At 40.3% G+C, this 25,158-nt stretch overlaps 1 protein-coding gene across 1 annotated transcript in view; it reads right to left on the reverse strand.

The window, feature by feature from the left end:
• The window catches only part of PUS10 (pseudouridine synthase 10), a 53,272-nt gene that overhangs the window by 4,846 nt on the left and 23,268 nt on the right, over nt 1-25,158 (reverse strand). The window contains exons 5-16 of the mRNA XM_008162097.3: nt 22,064-22,098; nt 18,810-18,921; nt 16,661-16,722; nt 16,133-16,178; nt 13,962-14,026; nt 12,559-12,644; nt 11,319-11,444; nt 5,471-5,527; nt 4,893-4,969; nt 4,744-4,799; nt 4,478-4,595; nt 53-195 (exon numbers count right to left, since the gene is read on the reverse strand). Of these exons, the coding sequence (XP_008160319.3) occupies nt 53-195; nt 4,478-4,595; nt 4,744-4,799; nt 4,893-4,969; nt 5,471-5,527; nt 11,319-11,444; nt 12,559-12,644; nt 13,962-14,026; nt 16,133-16,178; nt 16,661-16,722; nt 18,810-18,921; nt 22,064-22,098 (983 nt within the window). The remainder of the gene's footprint in view (nt 1-52; nt 196-4,477; nt 4,596-4,743; nt 4,800-4,892; nt 4,970-5,470; nt 5,528-11,318; nt 11,445-12,558; nt 12,645-13,961; nt 14,027-16,132; nt 16,179-16,660; nt 16,723-18,809; nt 18,922-22,063; nt 22,099-25,158) is intronic.

Raw genomic sequence — 25,158 nt, forward strand, 5'->3', positions numbered from 1 at the left:
CTTCCACGAGGGTTGGGGTTAGATCATTGCTGTGTGGAAGGTGAAAGGATACGTCCCAGCCTGAGTCTTCAGCTGGAGGCGGAAATGATGCTCATCCACATAGCACGTCTCCATGGAGTGAATGATGCGACTTCTTACAGCCAGGGGCCTCCGGTGCAGGACCCGCAGAGGTGTCTTCTGGTCGATCTTTAAGTCCTAAGGAGGATGTGATACACAACTATAGAGTCAGCTTTGCTGCCCACTGAAGCTCCTGTTAGCACCTCCTTTGTCATCTGTGGCTCACCACACATGTTTTCTTTAGAGGACCCCACCTATCACTGTCATGGTAGAAACTAACGAATACCGTAATAAACTGTATGGTAAAGGCTCACGCTCTGTTGGACTTCTCATAGCCTCATCCATACTTACTCACTTTCTGGGCCCCAGTGCACCAGAAAAGGCTTTGAAGTCAATGTTCCCCAAAGTCCCTTTTGCTCTAATATTTAACCACTAGAGGCCTAGTGCATGAAATTCGTGCACTCGGGGGGGGGGGGGGGTCCCTCAGCCTGGATTGTGAGAGGGCACAGGCTAGGCCGAGGGACCCCACTGGTGCATGATTGGGGCCAGGGAAGGACACGGGAGGTTGGCCAGCCTGGGAGGGACCGCGGGAGGGCTCCAGGGCATGTCCGCCTGTCTCACTCGCCCAATCGGCTGGACCCCAGCAGCAAGCTAACCTACAGGTTGGAGCGTCTGCCCCCTGGTGGTCAGTGCATGTCATAGCAAGTGGTTGAGCGGCCTTAGCATATCATTAGCGTATTACTCTTTGATTGGTTGAATGGACAACCAGATGATGGGACATTTAGCATATTAGGCTTTTATTATATAGGATTAGGAACCTGCCCTTTACGTTAACAGCTCTTCTAGAAGACATATTCTTACCACTTTTTCCCTAACCCAACAAAATAACCTAGTAGTGGAGATTTCAGGCTGGGGTGAGAAGTGGCAGTTTTCGAAGGCGGGATTTCGGCCTCCCTGTGTGTACAGGCAGTGTGCATGTGTTAGATAGAACTGTACACCTACTCAGGGTTATTTTTTTGGTTACAAGAAAGGACACATCTGAAAAATCAGCAGTTGCATCATAATTTTAGGGTGGTGTTTCCACATAATAATGACAAGTAAGAGTGTGCAATAAAGCAGGAACTCTTACTCTTTGTTGGCCCAGTCAAGTTACTTGAGAATAACAATACTGCATGTCGTTTTACAATTCAGATTTTTTTAGGGACACAGGCTTGTTTTCCTCACAATTAGAGAATTCCTTTTATGTCACGAGATATAAATGAAGAACAGAGGTTAGTATTATAAAAAGCAAACTAATTCCAAGTTTTAAAAATAGGTATTGGGTACAACCAGAAATGTAGGTTCGTAAGAACTTTGAGTCCTCTGCCATTTCTTGTTGGAACAACTCCTTTCTAATTTACATGATAAGAGTGCCTGAAGCCATACTAAGAAATATTTTGGTCTGGTCCCTCCCCCCCACCCCATCAAGTTCTCCACCAAGAAAGACAAGAACAAGTTCTGACAATAACTACACTTTAAGTTGTGTGACTGCTTTTATCAGAGCAACGAGTCAATGGCCCCTCCTAACTCATAGGGCTTTTTTCCTGTTTTATTTTTTTCAATTACAGTTGCCATTCAATCTTATATTAGTGTCAGGTGAACAGCACAGTGGTGAGAGATTTCTATAACTTATGAAGTGGTCCCCCCAATAAGTCTAGTATTCACCTGGCACCATACCCAGTTATCACAAAATTATTGACTCTATTTCCTACACTTTATATCCCTGTGACTAAGTCATGGGCTTGATGATTCAATAATTCTTTTATGTTAATAGCACTTTGTTCTGACAAGATAAGCTGTCTTCGTAAGGTCTGACATTCATAAGATTTGTTCTTGCAAGTCATAGATGTAGACCTATCTTTATCTTTTTTCTATTTTAGTTTCTTTTTAAATAGTTAGATCATATTCCAACTTGTTCTACCATTTCCTTATCAAAGGAAATTCATTTTGTTTCCAGTTTTGTTTCTCTGGCCAGTAAGACCAAAAGAAGGACAAGGCAGAACTTTTAAGGAATCTCTAACGATGTGGCCTCTACTTTAGAGTACCTTTAAATGAGCAACTATTTAATGAATACTCATCGCCGTTTCCATAACTTTCATCACTCCCAGGGCTTTGACCCATGAGCCAGTCAATGGAACTACCTCTACAATAACACTCAGATCAACACACACTCATGTGTCATTTTTGGTCTGACTGTTTTTAGCAGCAAAAGGAAACCAATCACCTACTCTAACATTACACTCTGATGTCCCCAGACTGCTGAATGTTCAGAAACACACATAAACACACACAAATGATTTTTCCTCCTTGGAAGTAGGTTGCCCTTAAAAAAAGAGGAGAAGAGTAATAAATCTGAAGTGACTTTTTTCTCAGAATGGAGTAATACCTCCATTTTTATATTTTTTATACCAATAGGAATTCTTGAAAACTATTTTAACTCTAACACTTAAAAAAATTATCAGAAGTCACGTATTCTCTGATCCCAACAGTCCACTTGGGCTGTGGATCATTAAAACAGACCCTTTACCTATTTAGGCTGTACCTATAAAAATTACCTTTCAGCAATATTTCTGAATGAACTCTACAGCTACCTCCAAACGCTAAATCTATTTTCCAAATGAGTTTACTTTCCCCACAGCATTCTGAATGACTTGTACACGTGGCATGAAACAGAGGCTTACCAATTTGTTCTGCAACCTTAAAGATAGCTTATCTATGCTACAACTATCATCCTGAAGGCCCTCGGTAACAGGGCCAAAAGCCAAAAGGCCTTAAACACGGAATCACAGGACCTGAGAACTGGGGATGATCTAGTCTACCCTGACTGTACAGATCAACTTCTATAAGCAGGTGCGTTTCCCCCAAAGCACTCAGCTTATAAACATTATTTTGCACTTCACTTTTTTTCTCATCATGCCATGGGTGTTCCTGCAAGTCATAGATGTAGACCTACCTTTATCTTTTTTCCTATTTTAGTTTTTCTTAAATGGCTGTATCATATTCCAACTTGTTCTACCATTTCCTTATTAAAGGAAATTCATTTTGTTTCCAGTTTTGTTATTGTTGATTTTTGCCAATTTGAACAAATACCCTTGATGCACACATCTTTAAGCCCTGGGGTTTTATTTCTTCAGGACAGACTGCCAGTAGTAGATGTGCTGGGTAGGAGACCAGTGTATTTTTTAATTTTTACAGTCACTGCCACATGGTTTTCCCAAAAAGGCTGAAACACTCTACATTTCTACTGAATGTATGCCACAAGCCTTTTCCTCTGCCCCAACCAACAGGTGCTATGAGTCTCAGAGGAGAAAAGTGATGGTCTTACGGTTACTTCAGTCTGGAGGTGGAACAACTTTTTGAACGGTTCTTGAGCATCTGGAGTTGCTCTTTTTTTCAGCTGCTTGTTCGTATCCTTTGTCTTTTTTCTCTATTGGGGGTTTGTATTTTTCATAAGTATAAGTCCTACTTAAGATACCTTTTGCCGATTTGTTTTCTACATAGTCACACATATGTGTACACACACTGAGTGTGTGTGCTCTTCTCCCCTTACCATCTGTCAGGACCATTTCCAATTTTGTCAACAAATACTCATCTACCACATAATTTCTAACAGCTGGCTAGTAATAGTCCCTCATACAGATAAGCCATATGATTAAACCAATCCCCTCTAGGAGGTCATCCATATTATTACAAAATATTGCCCATGTAAATAATGTCCTGATAACTACGTATGAACATGTTTGTGTCCATTTAGTCTCATTCCTTGTGTGTGAAAGTAAATTCTCTTTATAGGAAGAGGTGGGGGCGAATGGGAAGAAATATTCAAACGAACTGGCAGACCCTTTATAATGTCATGCTCATGTGAAGGAAAACCTAGCATGGAGCACACACAAAAAAAATGTGCTCTACACATTACGCTGTTCTGTTTATTTATAACATGTTTTATGTAGTTTATGTTTCTTTTGTCCAGGAGGCCAAATACAATAGTAGCATTGGTGAGTGTTTTCTGTGTGTCAGATACTGGTCTAGGTGACTTATGGGACTATAAACTCATATTTAATTCTAATTTTATAGATGGAGAAATCGAAGAGGCTAAGTGACTAGTCCAAAGTCACACAACTAAGAAATGCGGATCCAGGGTTTGTACCCAGGCATCTGTCCTCAGACGCAGGCTCTTCATCACTAGCAAGACTGCCTTTCAGACGGGTTAGATGAATTGACCAGTCATTCAACTAGTCAATGGCAGAGCCAGGATTTGAAACCAAGTCTCACAGTCCCCAATGCCCATGCTCTATGATTTGCTGGTAACGAAGGAGAAGACAAAGGACTCTTTTATAGGCAGTAGAAAAATAAAATTAGAAGAATCAGGGCACTTAGCTACCTTCATGTCATTCAGAAATTCAATGTCTTCCTTCCGTATGGCTTTATTTGTCCATATTAAGGCACTATAGGTCTTGGTCTTTTCTTCTTCACCTTCTTTCATATGTCCTAGTGCCTCTCTAAAATAAATAAACAAACAAACAAACAAACAAATAAAGCAAGCAAGCAACGTTTGTCTGAATATATCCTGGATGTAATTCCCTTATCAGATATATGCTCTGAAAAGATACATGCTTTTGCAATGACCTCCGGTGAGCCTGCCCTTACCTTGTGACAAGCTGCAAGTCACGGACTTGGATTTTGTTGGACGAGCTATTAATTTTCTGTAGCAGCAGAAAAAGAAAAGCAATTAGCAGCTCCAGGTCAGTCACAGAGTGGCACTGACAGGACGATTTCCATGCCATGAAGTGGTTTACCTGCTGAAGTTCCTTAATTTCCTGTGCAGTGAAACGCACTCTACGAGGATTCACCAGCTCAATTGCAAAGGGCCTTCCTGCAGCACACGCCCCGCCATGAAACAGAAACGTGTGGATGGAATTAACGTTCAGGCGGACGCAAGAGGGTTAGGAGGTGTGAAACACGAGGTGGGCCCCAGAGGACTGAAAGTTCAGCTACCTCTGGGGAGGGAAGAATGTGTGAAAAGAATTAAGGGGCTTTTGGGGGCTGCTAAACCCCAGTACAGGCAATATGTGAAAGAGACTGCTTTCCCGAAGGTCCACGAGCAAGCCTGTGTTAATTACAAAGTAAAATCTAAACGACCACTAACGGAGTCCCTGGTAACCTACAGGCATGCAATAAAAATGGCCTCTGAAGAAATGACTCCTGTTAAAACTTAACAATTATCTAATTTATAAAGATAGCTCCATAATCCACAAAGCTTTCTCACTTGGAGAGAAGCTCTGGGCTCCACCCACTTCAGTTTTGAGTAAGTGGCTACGGTAAACTATAGTGATAATCTGAAAGTTCTGGTCAAGTGATACGGTTGCAATCTTACCATTTCCTAGTGTCCTCACATCTACATCTTCTCTTCCAGAGGATGAAAAATTAAAACCTTCAGAAAGCAGATAAAGAAAAAAAAAAATTCAGAGAAATAATAGTCCTAAGACTTCCATTCCCACCCTTTGGTAGAAACCCAATTTTTCTTGAACAATTTACAGGAGAATCCCAAAGGAGAGTCATCATCCCACCTCTAATTCCAATCTCTCCTAAAGATTCCAATAATCCTACCTAATAATAGAGTAATATGCAAATTGACCGTACCTTCGCTACACCCACAAGCCACGCCCACCAACCACGCCCACCAGGAAACCGTTGCAGGGACGTTGGGGTGTGGCGGAGCCCAAGGCCGGGAAAGCCTAGGGTGGAGGCTTTCCCGGCCTTGGGCACCAGCGGGGAGCCTGCACGGATCGCAGGAAACCACGGGGGTCGGCTCCTAACATCCATAGCAGGGAGGCTGGGGTGCAGCAGAGCCAAGGCCGCCGCCTGGGGCCAAGCCCCGACCCTGAAAGGAGGCAGACGGCAGTGGCCACAGCCAAGGCCTGGGTCCCCGGTGCCGGCAGAAAACTGGTGCAGGCAGCCAGGTGAATGAAGGTCTATTGCACGAATCTTCGTGCAAACGGGCTGCTAGTAATAATAATAAAAAACACCTTTTATTGAGCACTTACTATATGCCAGGCACTGAGCTAAAATTTGTGCATACATTATTTCATTTTATTCTACCCGGTGAGATAGGCATTAAAAAAACGAACAACAACAACAAAAAACAACACCAAGCTTCTGAAAGGTTAAGTACTTTTCTCAAGGTCACAATTTAAAGGGCAGAGCTACTTGTTTCCAGTGTCAAGGCCAGACCTTAACCACCGTCCCACGCCAGCCACCATCCCACGGGAAAGCCAAACGCACAGCATGATTTGGAGGAAGCCTCCCCCCGCCCTTCCCCCCCCCCCCCCCCCCCCCCCGGCAACCACCACCCTGGCCACAACTTATGGTGAAAGATCTATCATCTACTTCCTTCTTTCCCTTAAAACAAAACAAAAACATTTATTTGATAATTATATAATGAATTTGCTTTATTTGACTCTAAAGCAAATTCATTATATAAGCAAACCTAAGCTGGAACCATGACAAAACTAGCATTCGTTTTAAGATCGATGGGTCATCACAGACTAAAAGCTGCAAACACTGAAATGGGAAGTGGTTTCAAAAAAAAAGAAAAAAAAAAGTGGGGGGAGGAGTGTCACATGACAACTCTTTTAGAAATAGAACAGACTAATGATTTCATCATCATCACCACAGCCCACATTAACATGAGAGGCATTATTCTAAATGCTTCAAGTATGTTAACACTATGAGATGGGTTAACACTATGAGATGGACACTAGCATTGTCTCCACTTTATTTATAAGGCAGGTGAGACAGAGAGAGGATAAGAAACTCATCTAAGATCACATCCCGGGTAAGTGGTGTGGTCAGGATTTGAGCCAGGCAGTCTGGCTCCAGAGTTTCTTAACCATTGTCCATACTGCACCACCACGAAGGCAGCCAAAAATGCTCAGACTTGTGCCCAAGGGAAAGCAACACCAGTCTTGGACCGAGGACCGGGAAAGGCTGGGATGTTTTTGAAAGCCTGGCCAATCACTGGAGTGGTAGAGTTGAAGGTCTCTGAACAGAGAGCTCACGCCCTGATTCTTTCATCCAGGAACAAATAGGCACAGGATGTGTGTGCAAGGCGCCGTGCGCGATGGTGGGAGACAAAGGCACACAAGACGGACAGAGCTCTTGTCCTCCCAGAGCTTACTGTTTGTGCGGGGATACGGACCATCCCACAGGGGAGGGCTGGGGCAGGAGAAGCACGGAGCATTCCTGCACATAGAGCACCAGGCCGTGAGAGCTAGATCTTTCTTTACTCCTCAGCAGTCCCGCCACTTTGGAAAGCGCGAGATAAGGGGGAACAAGACGGTGGGAAGAGCGGGTGGGAAGAGTGGATGGGAAGGCGGGAGGAGGGTGAATACCATTTTAACAGCCACTGTTAAATCTTCCCAGGGAAGATTCTAAATGCAAAGTTCTCATGTAGATTTTAAAAGGGAGGAAGGCTAAAAAGCTTTTAAGTCCTATGAAAACTACACTCAAGATTAGCTCTCCTTTCCAGGATGTTTGGCTGTGAAGAAAGCAGGATTTCACCCTTCCTTCATCTTTAAGAAACCACGTCAGCAAGCCAGGGCCAAGCCCTGCTGGAAACACAGGCTCCGAGCTGTAGCGTGTGAGGTACTGCCATGGCAGAGGGGGCGCCTCTCTATGCCCAGGGCCCAAAGCTGTGGCTCTCACAGAGAGAGGCAGCCAAGGACTGGCTAGCTAAGCACTAGATATCCAAGGCAGGTCTAGAATTCACGCTGGGAGCGAGGCTCATAAGTCTGGGTAGGCTGCGCTGCGTTATTCCAGAGGACTGGCCAGTGGAGAATCTAGGCCAGGCAGGGAGTGGGTTTCCATGGACCAGTAAGTCCCGAAGAACCATCCACTCCATGCATCCACTCCATTGTCAAGCTGTTAATACACACGCAGCAACATTAGTAGCTTTCAGTTAGTCAACACACTCAAGAGTAGCACTACCTAGGGATGGAGAGCTAAATGGAGAGTTCAAATGGCACCTGGGAAGCTGAAAAACACCGACTCCTTATGGCTATGATTTGTCTTATACCTGTTCACCTCCATCTCCAAACTAGCCATCATGTCAGGGAAGCAGGGAATCCACAGTGACTGAGCCATACCCACGACAGGTGGGAGTGGAGGGAAGGAACAGGACACAGAGATAGGTCTACCGGTGACTGCTAAATCAGACCAGAAATCTCAAATTCGTAAATCAGCCCATCTGACTTCCCACAAATTCCAGTACATCAACCAGAAAGAGGGGCAGAAAGCTAAGCTCTGGAGAAGTCCAGAGAAACATCATAATCCTTCCAGACGGAGGGAGAAGGGGTATTTACTGTACAATTTTAGGAAAATGTTTCAAATTTGGATCCCACATTGAGAAACACTTTTGGGGGCAAGCTTCAAAACTTTATTCGGATGCACATATGAATAAGAGCCGATAAAAAAGGGGAAAGGAGCCACTGCCCTTTTGGGAAACACATGTTTAAAACTTGGTTGCATTTTCTAAATCCTGTAAGTGCTTTGAGTCTTCTGCTCAAAGAAACGGATGTTTCAAAAACAAGTACAAAGCCCAGGGTAAGAACGATCAGGAACTATGTATGTGGTCCAGGTGGTCTGCAGTGGCCTCACACCCAGGGGCAGACGACCGGGCAGAGACCAGCTGATAAAGTGAGGACATCAGGTGAAGTGGTTGGGACTGTATCCTGTAGCTCAGTCATGGACCAGTTTTCAGCAGGGAACCCACATGACAAACACTTATTCACTGAGCGACGTCATCAACGTGTTAGGGGGAAATTTTTCTTAGACACACTGATTTTGAGAGTGTTTCAAGTTTATGACTCATTACCTAGGGAATTAGCAAGTGCATGACATGAAGTGACTGAGAAACAAGTCTGTATCTCCCCTTTTGGGGGAAGGAACCTTTCTGGAAGTAGCCAGGCCGCTTCGTGCTAATACCGGCGTATTTTCAGAGAGCCGTGCAGCGCGGAGGTCCCATAGTCAGAACCATGTTCCCTGAGTTGTCGGAGGTGGACCACAGAAACAACAAGTAATTTATCTGAGAAGCAGGGGCTTAGAAAAAGTGATGCTATTACTCAGGCCTTTCAAACAACAAGGTTTTATCCCGACAGGAAGCCAATGAGCAGAGAGGCCTCCAAAAATACGCTTTTTCTTAAGTGGCTCTCAATAAACTTCCTCAGCACACAACCATATATGTTAAACCAGGCGTCCTCAAACTACGGCCCGCGGGCCACATGCAGGTGTTTTTGCCCTTTTGTTTTTTTACTTCAAAATAAGGTATGTGCAGTGTGCATAGAAATTTGTTCATAGTTTTTTTTTTTAACTCTAGTGCGGCCCTCCAACGGTCTGAGGGACAGCGAACTGGCCCCCTGTTTAAAAAGTTTGAGGACCCCTGCGTTAAACACACAGTTTTACTTATTTCCAGTTTGGGGGCAGATTTTCCTCCTCCAGTGGAAAATGACAATGGGGTGCCTTCATGGAAGGTTGCAAGGGTGAAACACGCCGCTGCGTCAGAGCCCCCGGAAGCCCTGGTCACGGCGGGGGCTTCTGGGACCCACATCATCAGAGTTGAAAGCTTCTTGAACCTTACAGAAAAGGAGTGAGGTGGCCCCCAAAAAGTTTGAAAGAGACTTTTTGTGCCAAAGCTGTATTTTCACTGCTTCATGACTTGGGTAAGTTTTATAAGATAGCCAGTGTGCAAATATTAGATTCAGTCGATTAAAGCTCATGGCAGTAACCCAGAGTTGTTACTGCTAAGATTTTGGAAAACACTAGTTTGCTAGGTTACTTTCTTCTTCACTCAGCTAAACAATTCTTAAAAGACCCTTAAAAAGAGGGCTGCTCTACATCGGCCTGCGGACTGAAGGGTCCCAGGTTCGATTCCGGTCAAGGGCATGTACCTTGGTTGTGGGCACATCCCCAGGAGCGGGTGTGCAGGAGGCAGCTGATCGATGTTTCTCTCGCATCGATGTTTCTAACTCTCTATCCCTTTCCCTTCCTCTCTGTAAAAAATTAATAAAATTTTTTTTTTTTTTTAAAGAGGGCTGCTCTATCTAATAGGCAACAAATTATAAGAGGGGTGAAGTTTGAAGAGCTTCTCTTTACAAGAAGAGAGCGGGAGGGACAGCCATATGTCATTTCAACCACTGCTTGCCATTCCTACAGCAAGCAGCTTGTTTTAAGGTGTTTCAGAGAGAAGGATGGACGTTGAGTTGATCCCTGAAAAAAGGTATTCTAATTATTTCAGGAAACCCACTTCAAGAGTGATGGACGTACTGCCCACAGTTTTTCCTGACGTACATGATTTCCTGTGGTTGAAATCTCAGTCCCTTTCCACTAGTCTACTCCTCGGTGAAATCACGAGGCTTTTTGCTGCCTTTGACCTATCAGGCCTATCGAGACAAAGAAAACTAAACCTGCCAGGATCTGACTCATCCCACAAACATGGGCTCATTAATGCCTATGGAATTAAAACACAACACGACTCCCATTAAGTCTTTGTAAAACGGTAGCTGTTGGTTTATTTTCTCTGGGCTTCAACTTTTTCCCAGGACATTTTAGTGACTATAACGGAAGCCAGGCATTTGTTAAGCACTGAATGTGCAAGCTGTATTTTTTTTAAAATATATTTTATTGATTTTTTTACAGAGAGGAAGGGAGAGGGAGAGAGAGTTAGAAACATCGATGACAGAGAAACATCGATCAGCTGCCTCCTGCACACCCCCCACTGGGGATGTGCCCACAACCAAGGTACATGCCCTTAACCAGAATCAAACCTGGGACCTTTCAGTCCACAGGCTGACACTCTATCCACTGAGCCAAACCGGTTTCGGCACAAGCTATATTTTAATTTCCTCAAATTCCACCAAAGAGGACAAAGCTGAGGTGTCCCAAGGTCAGCGTGTAAGTGCATTTGTTTAAAGCAGTTTAGATTGTTTTTGAATTTTCCCAGGAAAGAGCAGTCATTTTGAAAAAGGAAAGAAATCCTTGGCACCTTGGCCCAAATCCAGCCCCGGTCAGAGGAGCTCAGCCAAGGCCGTGCCTGTTTATGGGAAGCTGCCAGGCCAGAGGCCCAGACTTGGTGGTGATTTACAAAACCCAGAAATCTTTCCTGCCACCTCCAAGAAGTCTGTTCATGAATGACAACGTATTTAAAATGTGAATAATGTAACACTTACTCTCTGCTTTGAATACTGTCAAAAGATGATCTGAAATTAATTCTTCCACTGAAGATTCCAGCTTCCTTTCTCCATCAATTATCCAAGGAGTTTGTGGCAGATTCCTGGAGTATTTATTATATCTCCCTGCAAGAGAAATATAAGGTAGATTTGATGGAATGATGTGATTAACACAATGGGATAAGGAAAAAAAGCAGCAACTATTTATTGCATGCCAATACCCTATGATATAAAACAAGGCTTAGCAATAATAATAATAATAATAAAAAACAAAAATAAATAAATAAAACAAGGCTTAGCCTTCAATTAACTTACAATCTAGTTTGGGGAGCCAACGTATAGACAGATAGATAATTAAGTGATAATAGTTAAGGTAACAAAAGAAGAGATGGCTAACAACATAATATGAATCATTAAATGAGTTCTAAAGGAAGGCTCAATATATTTATTAATCTGACTGGTTGACAAAACAGGTTGTATTATTACAGAACACACCAAGGATTTTTTTTAATTTTTTTTTTTAGTGAACAACTATTGCTTTTACACCTGATTAATAACACTTTCAATGTAACAGTCATTGGTGATAATATATTCCAAAGAATTCAAATACAGGAAATTTTGAAGTTTTTATACTTAAAAAAAAAAAACCCTAACAGAATATGACTCATTGGTTTCTGAATAAAGCTCCCCTAAGGAAGGTAGCTTTCATTACCTCATTTCACTCAATAGTCAAAACTAAATATCAATTTCGTTTCAGCTATTACTACAAAACAGCTGTAGCTTTCAAAACAAAAACTGTCTGCTAGATTACCCTTGGGAAAGTCAACACAACAACTTCTTTTCAGGCAGAAGCCAAGTGTTTAGTCATTTTGCAGATAATAAAATTATTTTTGCAAGTTTGCGTTCATGTTATATAAAAAAAAAAATCCTCTCCACAGCTGTTTCTTCCGACCAGTTTTGTGTCTTAACATCTACTCATATTTCCACTCGGCCATCTCGGATGAAAACTATTATGACCTGGGAAGTGTCATTTCCTTCTGGCATGGCATTCTAAATAACAAAGCTCCCGACTGAATACCTATATAACCTAAAATAAGCCTGGCTATCAGTTCTAGTTCTCAAAGAGTTAACCAAACAGAATTTAATAACAAGAAGAAGGAAAGAGAGGAGGAGTCAGCTGAGTTTTTCAGGAAGGAGAGCAGGTTGACAGTGTAAGTATATTCTAGACTAAAAATATTACCAGCCACAAAGACAGCACCATGAGCACATTCCATTTCAAGAACAGTGCATACAGCCTTTGGTGAGTTTGGAGGACAAGGAAACTGCCTGCAAAACAAAATAAGTTTTATAGCTACTATATTCCGGAAATGATAATGAACCACGACAATGAGTCATCGTTGTTCCAGACACACAGGGCCTGAGTCTCTCAAAGGACTCGGCCTCTCCCTGACTTCCAGTTTAGGATCTAAACGGGTCTTTTAGCCTCCAGGAGAGGGTCACTGAGGAGGTCCGCGCTCTGATTTACTACGGCCTTTCACGCCCAGGAGGCCTCATGCCCCCAGATGGTAATTCCAATGGCCTTGAAATTTGGGAGAAAACCCCGCATACATGAAGTGGAAGCCTCTCCAGATTCTTTAGCCATTTTGCTACCTCTGAACACTTGCTGCTGGCTTACAAAAATCCTCAGCATTTGGGTCAAGCTGGGATGCATTAGGATTGGTCACACCTGCGGGGAGGGTACTTTTTTCCCTTCTCATTCCAACTGCGACCTTTGGAATCAGACCAAAAAGCCAGAAAAAGTGGGATGTCCACTCTCCCATCCTGCCCTTTTAGCAAGAAACTTCACCGGAGAACAGACAGGGAAGAGCAGCGTATGGCTTTAATCTCTGCCCACCACCTGGGAACCTCCAAAGCCATGAACTGGAGCATCCCTGTAAATGACTAGATGTGGACTTCACACAAAATGTTTGTCTTGAAAGTTTCACACAGTTTCCCAAGATGTCTCCACAAAGAAATCACTTAGGAACTCAAGAACTACTGCTTATAGAGAGTAACTGTCCTTACTTTAGAAAACTTGATAAAAATATTTTCATTGTGAGACTCATTTTTAGTCAGTAAAATATAGGAAAACCTCCTCGTAACTTCATTGTTTGAAATTTATTCAAGGATATCCTAGAAGGATAAACTATAACATTTTATTAAATTAAATAAACACACTGAGGATTGAAATAGAAGGCTTATTGTATTCCAGCATATTTTCTCCCTTTTCTGGAGATGGATAATACTACAAAATGCAGGACTTGGACTGGGGAGTCAGGAAACCTGGCTCTAAATTCACTACTCTGTTACCCAGTTGAAATAATAAGCAAGTCAATTCCCTCTATGAATAGCAACATCCTTTTCTATGAGATGAAGAAGTTGGACTTGACTCATAAATTCAAATTTATTTGACAAACATTTATTGAACACCACTGCATGCCAGGTACCGAGCCAGGGATTGGGGATAGAATGATGACTAAGGCACAATCCTGCTCCCTGAAATACCTCCAGTCTTGTCTTAGGGACAAATAACCCAAACTCTCGCTACCATTCCCTTTCTTCTAAAGTTCCATGATGCTTCCTCATTTCCATGTTTCTACTTACCTGCGGAAATCCTCTTCTTTTATCTTATTCAAAGCTTTCATAACTGCCATTCTAGTGAATACTGACTGTATAGGGTAAAAGGAAAAGAAAAGACATTTTATCATCTAGATGAGAAAATGTCAGAGGTGAAACACAGAACATGGTTGGAGAAATTATTACCGTTTTAAACCATACTTAAAAGGGAGAAATACTTAATAGCTTCAAGGAAATAAGTAAAATGTACAAGTGTTCATATGGTCAGTTCTGCAATCACTATACTCCTACAAGCCCTCTCCTTTGTTCCCGTCTGCCTACAATACCCAGCAGACCTAGCAGAACATGTCTTCTTCGCTGCACGGTCCCCCTCCCCTCAACGCGTGGCATTCTTCAAATGCGAAAATGATGACACTGCAGGAAGTGTGCTTGGAATACCTTCTCGCAGGCTCAAAAGGAATTTAGGTCGATTCATCTACCTTTTCTTCCCTATATCCCTGCAGAGGCTACAGTACATAATTTAGGAGTTGGTTGCCAGGCTAAGGGGTAGAACAGAGCCAACCAGCCTACTCTGGCATCTAGCAACTCAACATCACTCAGCAGCCACAAAGTAAAACAAATCCACGATACTGAATAGAAGGGCATCTACAACAAATGTCCCACTTAGGGTTTTTTTTAATAAGAAAAGCCAAATCATACGGTAGACATACTAGAACTAATTACTTTACATATATATATATGGCTTACTATGATAAATCACAATTATTTTGTCTGTTATGAGAAATGACACTTGACTGCTGCAAAGGGGTGCCATGTAGACATCTCAGCAGTTTATCATCAAGGCCATAATTTTCTAAATCACATTCTGGGGAACCCCAAGGTGTGACAGGGTTAGAGCTGAAAATTAAGTGCCTGTTTGTTCAGATTGGAAATTCTAGGCCTGAATCTCTTAAGGTCACTCTATTTACTACCAGCCACAAGGCAGGAGAACTAGAGTTAAAACTATACAGCACCTATTGGCCAATTGGTGTGGTGTCTATGATGCTTTGACAAGAACTCCCTAGCTTATTATTTGATGCTGATACTTGTATATTTCCTCAAAGATAACAAAAAAATAAACCTAGATCTTCAATATAAATATGGCTTACAGGTCACTGGGACAGAATTTCCCAACTGGTATGGCAAAGCAGTGAGCTACAATTGTGCCAAGATTCCAATCCCTGTCGTTCATAGGGGCTGAGGAGCAGGGCCTGGGACAGTGGGCAGCACCAGGCTTACTGCTTCCAACCAACTGTGACATGAGAAAGGCCGGGAAGTGCTACTTTAGGCGTGGCCTGCATTTCTAGTCATTTCTGCACAGAGCATTCAGCAAATGTTACAACCCACTCCCCGCTACCCCCCTTCCACCCCACCAACCAGTTCTAAAAGGCTTGGCAATTAATCAAAGCAAGAGGAAGAGCAAATGAAGCATTTTTGACAATAAACTTACATTCTTTTTAACAACCAGAACGGCAAAGTGGATGTCAGACATTCAGGAATGCCTGAGCCTGCACAAAACCAGCTAAGTAACTGGGACATGAAAGTTTGCCAGTATCATGCCATCCCATTCTATCCTGGTATAATAGAAACTAAAAGTAAATGCCAACTAATGTACTCATTAACATGAAGACCAGCTCACATCAGACAGTAAAGGGGAGTTTGAATAATATGCCCTTTTTGCACATAGAGCTTGAAATCGTATTTATTCAGTACAATAAAATAATTCACTTTGGATTATATTTTTAAAACACCAATTGCTAGAAAATAGATCTTAGACAAAAGTTTGGAATGCTGTTGAATTTACCACGGATTTTCCCAGATGATGTCACTTTGGGAATTAAAATCTGTAAGTTCAAATTTTCCCAAACGGTTAACAGAAACATCATCGAAACCCGGGTTCTAAATTCAACAAGAGGGTAACAATCCAGATGATGACACAACCATGAGTGCAGGTATGACTTTCTGGCCGGAGGCAAAGGTGTTGAGAGCTGAAAAGAATAAAAATAAACATAGCAAATGGAAAGATTTAAAGACCGATTCTTAGTAAAATAGTGTTGCCACATCACTATTGCATACCTTTGTTTTGTTTTGTTTTGTTTCTAATTTGAATAATCAGCTCAGACGAAACTCACTAAAGAATAAGAACCAGGAACGCTTACCTGTTTGTTTTTGGCTGGCTTGAAGCAATCCGGGCATATTGCACGTCTAGGTAAAATTCAAGTTAATATAAAAGGTGAATGAGTTTATTTTGCCGTGAATATAATTCAAACATATTTTATTCAACTCAGGATATCAAGGCAGACAAAATAAATCCCTATACGAGCTGCATTGGTCCCAGGGGTGGGGATTTTCCAGGCCTTGGCCGGTGAAATCATTTGGTCTGGCCCTGCCAAGGCACTAGGGGTGAGTTCGTTAAATATCTGACCAAAGACAGCAGGCTAATTTTTAAGTTGATAATTTTGTATGGCCTGTGAATGATGTTGTAAAATATCCAAATGGCCCTTGGCAGAAAAAATAGTTCCCCACCCCTGGCTAGACCTTACGTTAGAGAGCACATTTTAAACCTACTTGAATATATGACAAGTTCTGATGTACTCATTAGAAAGAGGAGCAATACTATTTTCATGAAAACCAAAAAGCATTAACAATGCTACACAACTGACATTGTTGTTTATGCGGCAACTTACAGGAAGTGGCAATCCTCCACCGTTTCTGGGTGAGCAAAGACCACGCTCACTTCAAACAAGCTCTAAAAATTATAAAAGACAGTTTAAAAATGAGCAAAAGGAAACCAACATCTAACAACTTATGAATGGAAATAGAAATGTGAACTCTCAAAGACGGGCTCAGAAAAAGAGTGACAAGGAAAACGGGAAATACTACTATTTTCAAATCGGCTTGTACACAGAGAAGTTGCAGAGGAAATTGTCTTTTTTCTTTTTTTAACTCCTAAAGTTCAACCACTAGTGATCCTACCAAAAAACAAATTTGAAAGAAATTTTAAAATCAGTGTGTCTGACTTTCGTACATGCATATACATTAAGTATGAAGATGAATGTGAATTCAGGGAGTTGGAAAGAGAGAACTGAAAGAAATGAAGAATTGTTCCAGGCAATACGAGGATTAGAATTACTAGCAAAGCAAAAAGCACTTCATTTACATGCTTAAAAACTCTTAATAAGTTTGAATTTTAAAAGAGAGATATTAATTTTTTGTCTTATTACAAAAGCAATACATACAATTTGTAAAATGATCAAATACAGGGCAGGTTTTCGATCCCACTCCACTGAGGTAGGCAGAACCAGGAATAGTTTGGTGTGTTTCCTTCAAGCCATTCTTATGAACATAAACATAAATGTACAGTATATACTTCTTGGGATAATAAACATAATTTTGGATAACTGCTTCATGTAATGAATATTATGTCATGGACATCTTTTCAACTCTAGGGGCTGTTGGACAGTTTAGTTGTAGTAAGTTCTTCTAGTATTAAAAAAATGCTAAAATAAACATCCCTGTACACACAAGAAAGCACAATTTCATACTGTGTACATTGACCATGGGGAATATATAACATTCCACATTGAGAAAAAGATATGAATGTCATACCATGCATCAATCTTACCTTTTTTTTTGAGTACTACATTACAGATTGCATAGGACTGTCAGCAAGCCGATTAGCTACTCTAAAATCTCAACAGTTGTTTTTTTCTCTCTCTATTCTAATCTACCAAATAAAAATAAGATTACAACACTTTTTTTTTTTTTTACTCAAGAAAACTTCAGTCCTCCTGACTCTATTAGAACATTTTTACATCTTTTGTTTTCTATTTTCGGTTCTGAGTCAACATATAAGAAATCATTTGTGCTTCAAAAATAAAACTTGAGGTAAAAAATATTTTTCGTCAATGACTTCTTTAATTTCCAAAGTACTTTCATTACCTCATTTCCTCTTCATGCTGTCTGTGGGTTTTATTTTCTATTCTCTCAGTATTCAGTTTAAAGGACAGCCAGAGTTTATTCTTACTAACTGAGGGAAACAGAGCTATATAATTCAGAATAGTGAATTTTTAAAAAATATTTAGCTTTGAAAAATGGTTTTATGATTTTACTGGCATGGGGGTGTGTCTGATATTCAGGGAATTTCCTTCAAGCAAAATGACCAAGCGATGAGGCCATATTATTACAATTTAATTTAAGTGAGCTGGGAATATATCCTGTTTCCACATCTTGAAACTTGTTTAGCTCTTCCCAAAAATTCAGTCCATTCCAGAGACTGAGGCAAGGTCAGCTCTGGAATAGGGAGATGGTTAAGTGTTCGGTTTTCCAAGGCAGTCTCTGCATAAAATTCAACAGAGGGATTTGAAATAGCAACAAGGGAACAGGCTGAGCCCAGGATCACTGCAGTTGAGAGGATTCTGTCTGCATATTTGAAAACAAGATTAGCCACAGATAACAAAATTTAAATAGTCTAGACTGCACACTATACTTGCTCAGTTTTTTATGTATTGCTTTGTGTCAGTAAATCCATCTCTACAATTAAAATATAAGTATATTAAAGGCTTAGATTCATTTCTAACCTCTTAAGGTCAATTAGGGTACACTGCACCTGTTACACTCCTAAGTGTCTTAGATCACAAAGAAGTCTTTAAAAAAAAGAAAGAAAAACTTTAACCTCAATTTAAGACTGTTAGGAATGATCATTTTAAAGGCTTAAAAATCCTCCATTGGATTATTTAAAGAGAATATTCTCTTGGCTAACCAAAACTGCACCATATAATGAAGTAAAATTAGTGAAATCAGAGAACGAAATTAACCATGCTGATGACCCAGTACCTTTCCATCAGTGGGAACACCCAGTTCCTCTGAAAGCAGGGGGTGAGTTATCCACTTGTAGGCTTCTTTTAGCTGAACTATGTCATTTCTTCCCAGGGACAGACTCTGCTTTCTGAATAACATAAAAATTAATTCACTGACATGAAAAACTTCACTTTTTCTACTAAAGGCAAGAGTTTACGCAACTATTTAAAAAGTATTTATTAAGTGCCTCCTATGTCCCGGGCACTATTTTACACATTAGATTAAAAAAAAACACAAAAAAACAGAGAACAAAGCAGACAAAAAATTCATGAGCTCATGGGCCTTACATTCCAGTAAAATCAGGAAGCGGCTTTTGTTTTTTAATGGCATAAAGACCGTGTAGAACGTTTCAGAGACAAAGGTGTGCTAAGGAGTTTTTCTGAGCTAGAATTGCCAGATTCCAGAATTCATACATCAGAAGACAGACAGATGGGATAGAGAGGGTTGTTTATTGTTCAGAAACTACAAAACTGCCTATTACAATAATCTCATCCAGACTAAACTGTTTGCATCGATTCTCTTCCTGACAATAGGGCTTACTTTGGGAAATATATGTAAAAGCTGTACTTTTTTCTTTACTGCTGAAGAAGAAATACTAAATCCTAAAGTATCAATGTTCTGAAATACTCATCATCTTAATATCAGATAAATGTCTGCATAAAAATCTGACATTCCCCCAAAATCTACTCATGAGCAAATAAATAGGTTTGGGGAAGTCCCAATTATGGTTTCTAGTCTTTGGTTTGTAAACTAGAATTGTGAGAGAAAGGAACTGAGGTAAGAGGAAAGAAAAACATGGTATGATATTATTAAAACTGCTCTACTCTGCTGAGAACACTGCAGTATCACTAATAAAGTAACAGGCCCACATCAGTCATATAATTAAAACTTCAAATCAGTCTTATGGCTATTCACAGGGCTACTTTTAACAAAGGACATATTAAGGGCCAACCTGTGACTCATTTTTTTAAATGTCTAATTTTCACTGATATACCCTGGCCAAGTAGCTCAGTTGGTGTCATTCTGATACACCAAGGTTGTGGGTTCGATCGCCAGTCAGGGCACATATAAGAATTAACCATCAAATTTATAAGTGGAACAACAAATTGATGTTTCTCTCTCTAAAAATCAATTAAAAATTTTTAATTGAAAAAAATTAATTTTCGCTGACAGAAATGACTCCTTATAGTCAATGTTTATTATAATTTAATTCTTCAACACCAAAAAAACACTACTAAGTGAAGGTAGAAAATAAGACCATAACTTAGCTAATGGCTAAATTTAATCAATTGTTAAAAAACAAATACACATTCAAGAACTTATTCAAGCACTAAGTGTTTGAGCTTCACAAACTGTTTCTAATTTTCTAAATATAAAAAATAATTAGGTATTTTAAAAAACTATCTTGATATTGTATCAATAGTTTAGTGATATTTCCATTTAAAAAGTATCGCAATTGAAAAGTTAATAATAAATGAGAATGCATTTTAAAGGATAAAAAGTTGAAACAGAGAACATAAGAATGGAAAACTATTTAAAAATTGCTTATACTCTAAAGTACAATGGGTTGCAGCAAAAGTCAATCCTAAAAACATTACTCAATGTGTAGTTAAGAAAACTGGTATTTTAAATCCTTCATGGTCTTTGAAGTATATTTAGAGCTTCTCAGTCCAGTTAAAAAACTTCAACTATATGCATGTTTTTCCTTCCAGATCAAAGAGCTAGGGGAAAGAGTTGGAAACCTTAACCTTATGCAAATATTTAAAATGCCAGATTTTCAATCCTGCAAGTTGAATGTGGCTAATGACTTTTCTAGTTTTCACAGAGGCCCCTAGCATATGCTTGATAATCCTTTAGAGGAATTAGTGTAATACTAAATTCAGTCCCAATTTAGTACTTAGTAACCACATTTCCCTCCTCTATCAGGTAACTACTGATGAGGATGTCAATTGCAACCACTTTTGCTATAGATATAACATGACAACCAACTAGATCAAAGAGTCCAACACAATTAATTTTTTCTAAATTCCTTGAGTCAATTCTGTAATGGCAATTCTCCCACAATCTTTTGAACATAAAAAGACTTAGGGACACTGAGAACAAAAATTAGTGCTTTCTATATTTTTGAACGGGATCTTTTGGAAGAACTCATCAACTTAGTTTAAAATCCTTCGATAAGAAGTAACAACAGCAACTCACAAGCAATGTGGATGGAAACTAGAAAATTCAGAAAATAGCATGCTCCAACTACACTAAACACTTCCTCAAATACAGTATCAAATTTTGTTATGCCAGAATCACAAGCATTTGAGACTAATCTAACATAACCTAACCGAACTCCAAAACCTTTGGTAAATATGTGGTATCGCCCCCTGAAAAATGTAGATGTGAAATATTTTTTAAAAATCAATTATTTCTTAAATAAATTACTTAACCAAATTCAAGATTGAATTTTTCTCTCCATAGTACACAGGAAAACTCTAGCAGTCACATGGCCTTTTTTATATTAGTCTAAAAATTTCAGTGTTAAAATCCGAAAAGCTCTGGAAAATGAAAGATTTTTTTTCTTAGCTCAGTGAATTGAACATGTGAGACTGTTTAGAGACTTTGTTCATGAAACTTAGTGTGAATATTGATATGTTTCACTGTAGAAGTATTAATGTTTGATTATACAGTGGCAACCCAGACCCTAGGGGGGAAGGTATGTTATATATGGTATTTAACACCATATTACATTTTCAAAATCTAAAAATTTCTAAATTCCACAACACATTTTGCCTTGAAGGGTTTGCGATGAAGGACTGTGGACCTGTTTTCTATGTCTCATCTATGTATAAACTCACTATTGTTCTGCCTTAACTAGGATTTTACTTTGTATCTTTTATAGCATAGTTTCATAAATTAGTTTCTAAAATCAGTATAAAATTTATTCTCTTAAAATAACTTGCCAAACTACATTATATAAGTGGCCAATGAATATAAAGTATGTATTTACATTCATGTTAAATCTACAAAAAAAATCTGCTAATGTTATGCAAATAAACCAATTAAACAAGGTTGACACCTAAATTTATACAATGAAAATTTTCTTTGTGCCAATTTCTCTAGTAGCCAGTGAACTCACTCTAAAAAAAAAAAAAAAAAAAAAAAGATAGTGGTAGTAAAAGTACTTTAAGAATTAGGTAGCTTAATTTAAATGGTGGTAAAAATTCCCTACCTAAATTACTTACCCCATTTCCTGTTTTACCAGCAACCATGCAGCATGCTGTAGGCAATGTAGTCACACCCAGAAAGAAAAGGGGAAAAAATGTTTATTGAAATTCAGTTCCAATATCATTACAAAGTGCTTAACCAATTTTCTAATCAAACTCCCCTTTTGGGGAGAGAAGGGAGTGTTCAGAAATGTGGCAGTGACCTCAACCTCATATAAAATCAGAAATGAGATTAAAGAAGCCACTTTGCAACGCTGCTGGCTGTGGCCTAGGAATTCAACAGGGGTATCCCCCACCCTCATACAGATTTCTATTTCTTATTAATGAGGTACAAGTGTTTTTTGACATGGGTAGCTTACATTTTTCCTTAAAATATCTTACTATTGCATAGAGAAAGTCCCAAAGTGACTGAGGACATACTATGTCCATAAAGCACAGAATTGAAGGCTCTGTTTTGTTTTTGTTTTCTAATAGGGCTAACACAGTTTTAATTATGCCTAATTAATGATATACACATGTATGTGTTGAGGAGTAAAAGGTACTCATGTCTGTAACTCACTCTGGAATACAACAAAAACAGATGTGGATGGTAGATAAATTGATGGCTAGATATACAAAAAAGCAAATATAGAAAAATCATAACAACTGTAGAATCTAGGTGGGTATATGGGTGTTCATTCTTTCCACTTTACTATGTGTTTGAACATTCTCATAATAAAATGTTAGGGAGAATGTTCTGGGAAGGATTAATAGAAAACTGAAAAAAAAATGCTAAAATCACATTCACAATTATGGTCATTATGAGGATTCAATGAAATTCATGCAAAATGCTTTACATGGTAAGTGTGTGACAGTAAGATTTCTCAGTTTGCCATTAGACTACCATAGCTTTCACCTTAAAAAAAGGTAATGGCACGTGCTGCCTCAGTATACAGCACTTTGTGAAGATGACAGAAGCACACGTAAGACGATAAATTGCCATATGTAGTCTCTATCACTGGCCAGTCATTATCAATCACATCCACCTCAAAACCTAGGGATATCTATAGATCTATTGATCTATCTACCCATCTACGTGCGCGCACACACACACTCTCTCTCTCTCTCTCTCTCTCACTGGCTCATATGTAGAACCTTGTCCTTTTTACGATCATTTGGAATCATTAGGTGCATTACTTCCTTTGGACATGAGCTAAACAGAATAAAGTAATCACTAGGTAGGTAAGGACGAGAACTGTTCCCAATGCCTAACTGTCTCATCAGTGCCTTCTGATTTGATAGTTTCTTGTTAGCTCAACCTCATGCCATTTGTAGTACTACAGACCCCCTCCATCTCTCCTTCCATTTACTCAGGGCCTCTTTGAAAGTGTATGGGCATGGTATAGAATGCATATCACTAGCTGTCAGAGACCCTCAGATCCCAAACTGCTCTACTATAGATAGTTCTGAAATCTCCCTCATCAATGGAATCTCTTCGGTATCTGAGCTTTAGGGAACTATCTTACCTGCCCCCTCTTTAAGGGGGCTCAGACTCATTTGTTCTTTTTCAGTAACCTTTTTCTCTCTTCTTTTGAGGCAAAAGCTGTTCTCAACAGTCACTTCCAGGTGATGCCATCAAGTCTGCAATGTTCCCTATCATCCTCTGATTATAAAGTAGGGCAGAACTGGAGGTTGCCAAGGGAAACCAGATTACCATGTGTAACATGTAAAATTAAATCAAATCTCTTCAGTACCTGAGATCTGCTAAAGGGTTTTCCCTTCCTACTGCTCTAGGCTCCCTGCTCAAGCATGCCAGCAGGTCCCACAGAACTCATCACACAGCAACGGCTGGAAAGCTGAATCCCAAACAAGTTCCTGGTGCTCAATTATGCAATTTTTACCAAGTGTTAAAAATGCCCTGAACCTGCTTCTGCTGGGGAAAAGGAAGAACATTTCTCTCTTTTAGGTCACCAAGATAATTTTAAATTTATAAAACTTCGATTCCTTAGTCAATGGGAAAAATTCATTCTCTAGAGCAAGCAATTTAATTCTTCCTCCCCAAAAGAGTCAAATGGCATTAAAGTTATCAAGCTTAATCAAATTTGATACCGAACGCAGTATATCACCTCCTAAAAATTCAAAACCCACACAATTTAATCCTGGACTCTGCTTTAACTCTATTAAAAAAAACTGAGGCCTGGCCCTAACCAGTTTGGCTCAGTGGATAGAGTGTCGGCCTGCGGACTGAAGGGTCCCAGGTTCGATTCCAGTCAAGGGCATGTACCCTGGTTTTGAGCACATCCCCAGTAGGGGGTGTGCAGGAGGCAGCTGGTTGATGTTTCTCTCTCATCGATGTTTCTAACTCTCTATCCCTCTCCCTTCCTCTCTGTAAAAAAATCAATAAAAAATATTTTTTTAAAAACTGAGGCCTGGTGCACGAATTCATGTACCAGTGGGGTCCCTCGGCCTGGCCGGCAATTGGAGCTGATCAGGGCTGCAGGAGGTTGGCTGGGGGAAGGGGCTGTGGGAGGTTGGCTGGGGGGGAGGGGCTACGGGAGGTTGGCTGGCCAGGGGAAGGACTGCAGGAGGTTGGCCACCTGGCCCTATCAGGGCCGATCGGGGGTGGCTGGCCATGGGAGGTTGGCTGTGGGAGCACACTGACCACCAAGGGGCAGCTCCTGCATTGAGCGTCTGCCCCCTGGTGGTCAGTGTGCATCATAGTGACCAGTCATTTGGTCGCTTAGGCTTTTATATATATAGATTCCAAGCAAGTTCTAAATGGGGCAGTTGAACAGCATCCTTGCTAAAATACTGTGTACTCTGGACACACACACACACCCCCCAGGGAAAGTCTATGCCTTTTGAACTTAAGACTTCTGAAGAAGCAGTTCATCCAGTGCCTAACGAGGAGAGTGGGTAATGTAGGGTCAGGAAATGAGGCTGATTCAAGCAGAGGTGGCAGGAAGGAAGGACACAGAGAGAGAGGCATTAAAAATAGCATGTTGGGAAACTACAATTTAGTAAAGTTGGAGCGCAGAGTATGTATATGTGTGCATAAATGTGAGTAGGGGGGTTCAACAACTAGAAATTAAACTAGAAAGGTTAGCAGGTTTTCAGTACCTAGCGAGGGCATG

The sequence above is a fragment of the Eptesicus fuscus genome, chromosome 16 (assembly GCF_027574615.1).
Source record: "Eptesicus fuscus isolate TK198812 chromosome 16, DD_ASM_mEF_20220401, whole genome shotgun sequence".
In the NCBI taxonomy this organism is placed as follows: Eukaryota; Metazoa; Chordata; class Mammalia; order Chiroptera; family Vespertilionidae; genus Eptesicus; species Eptesicus fuscus.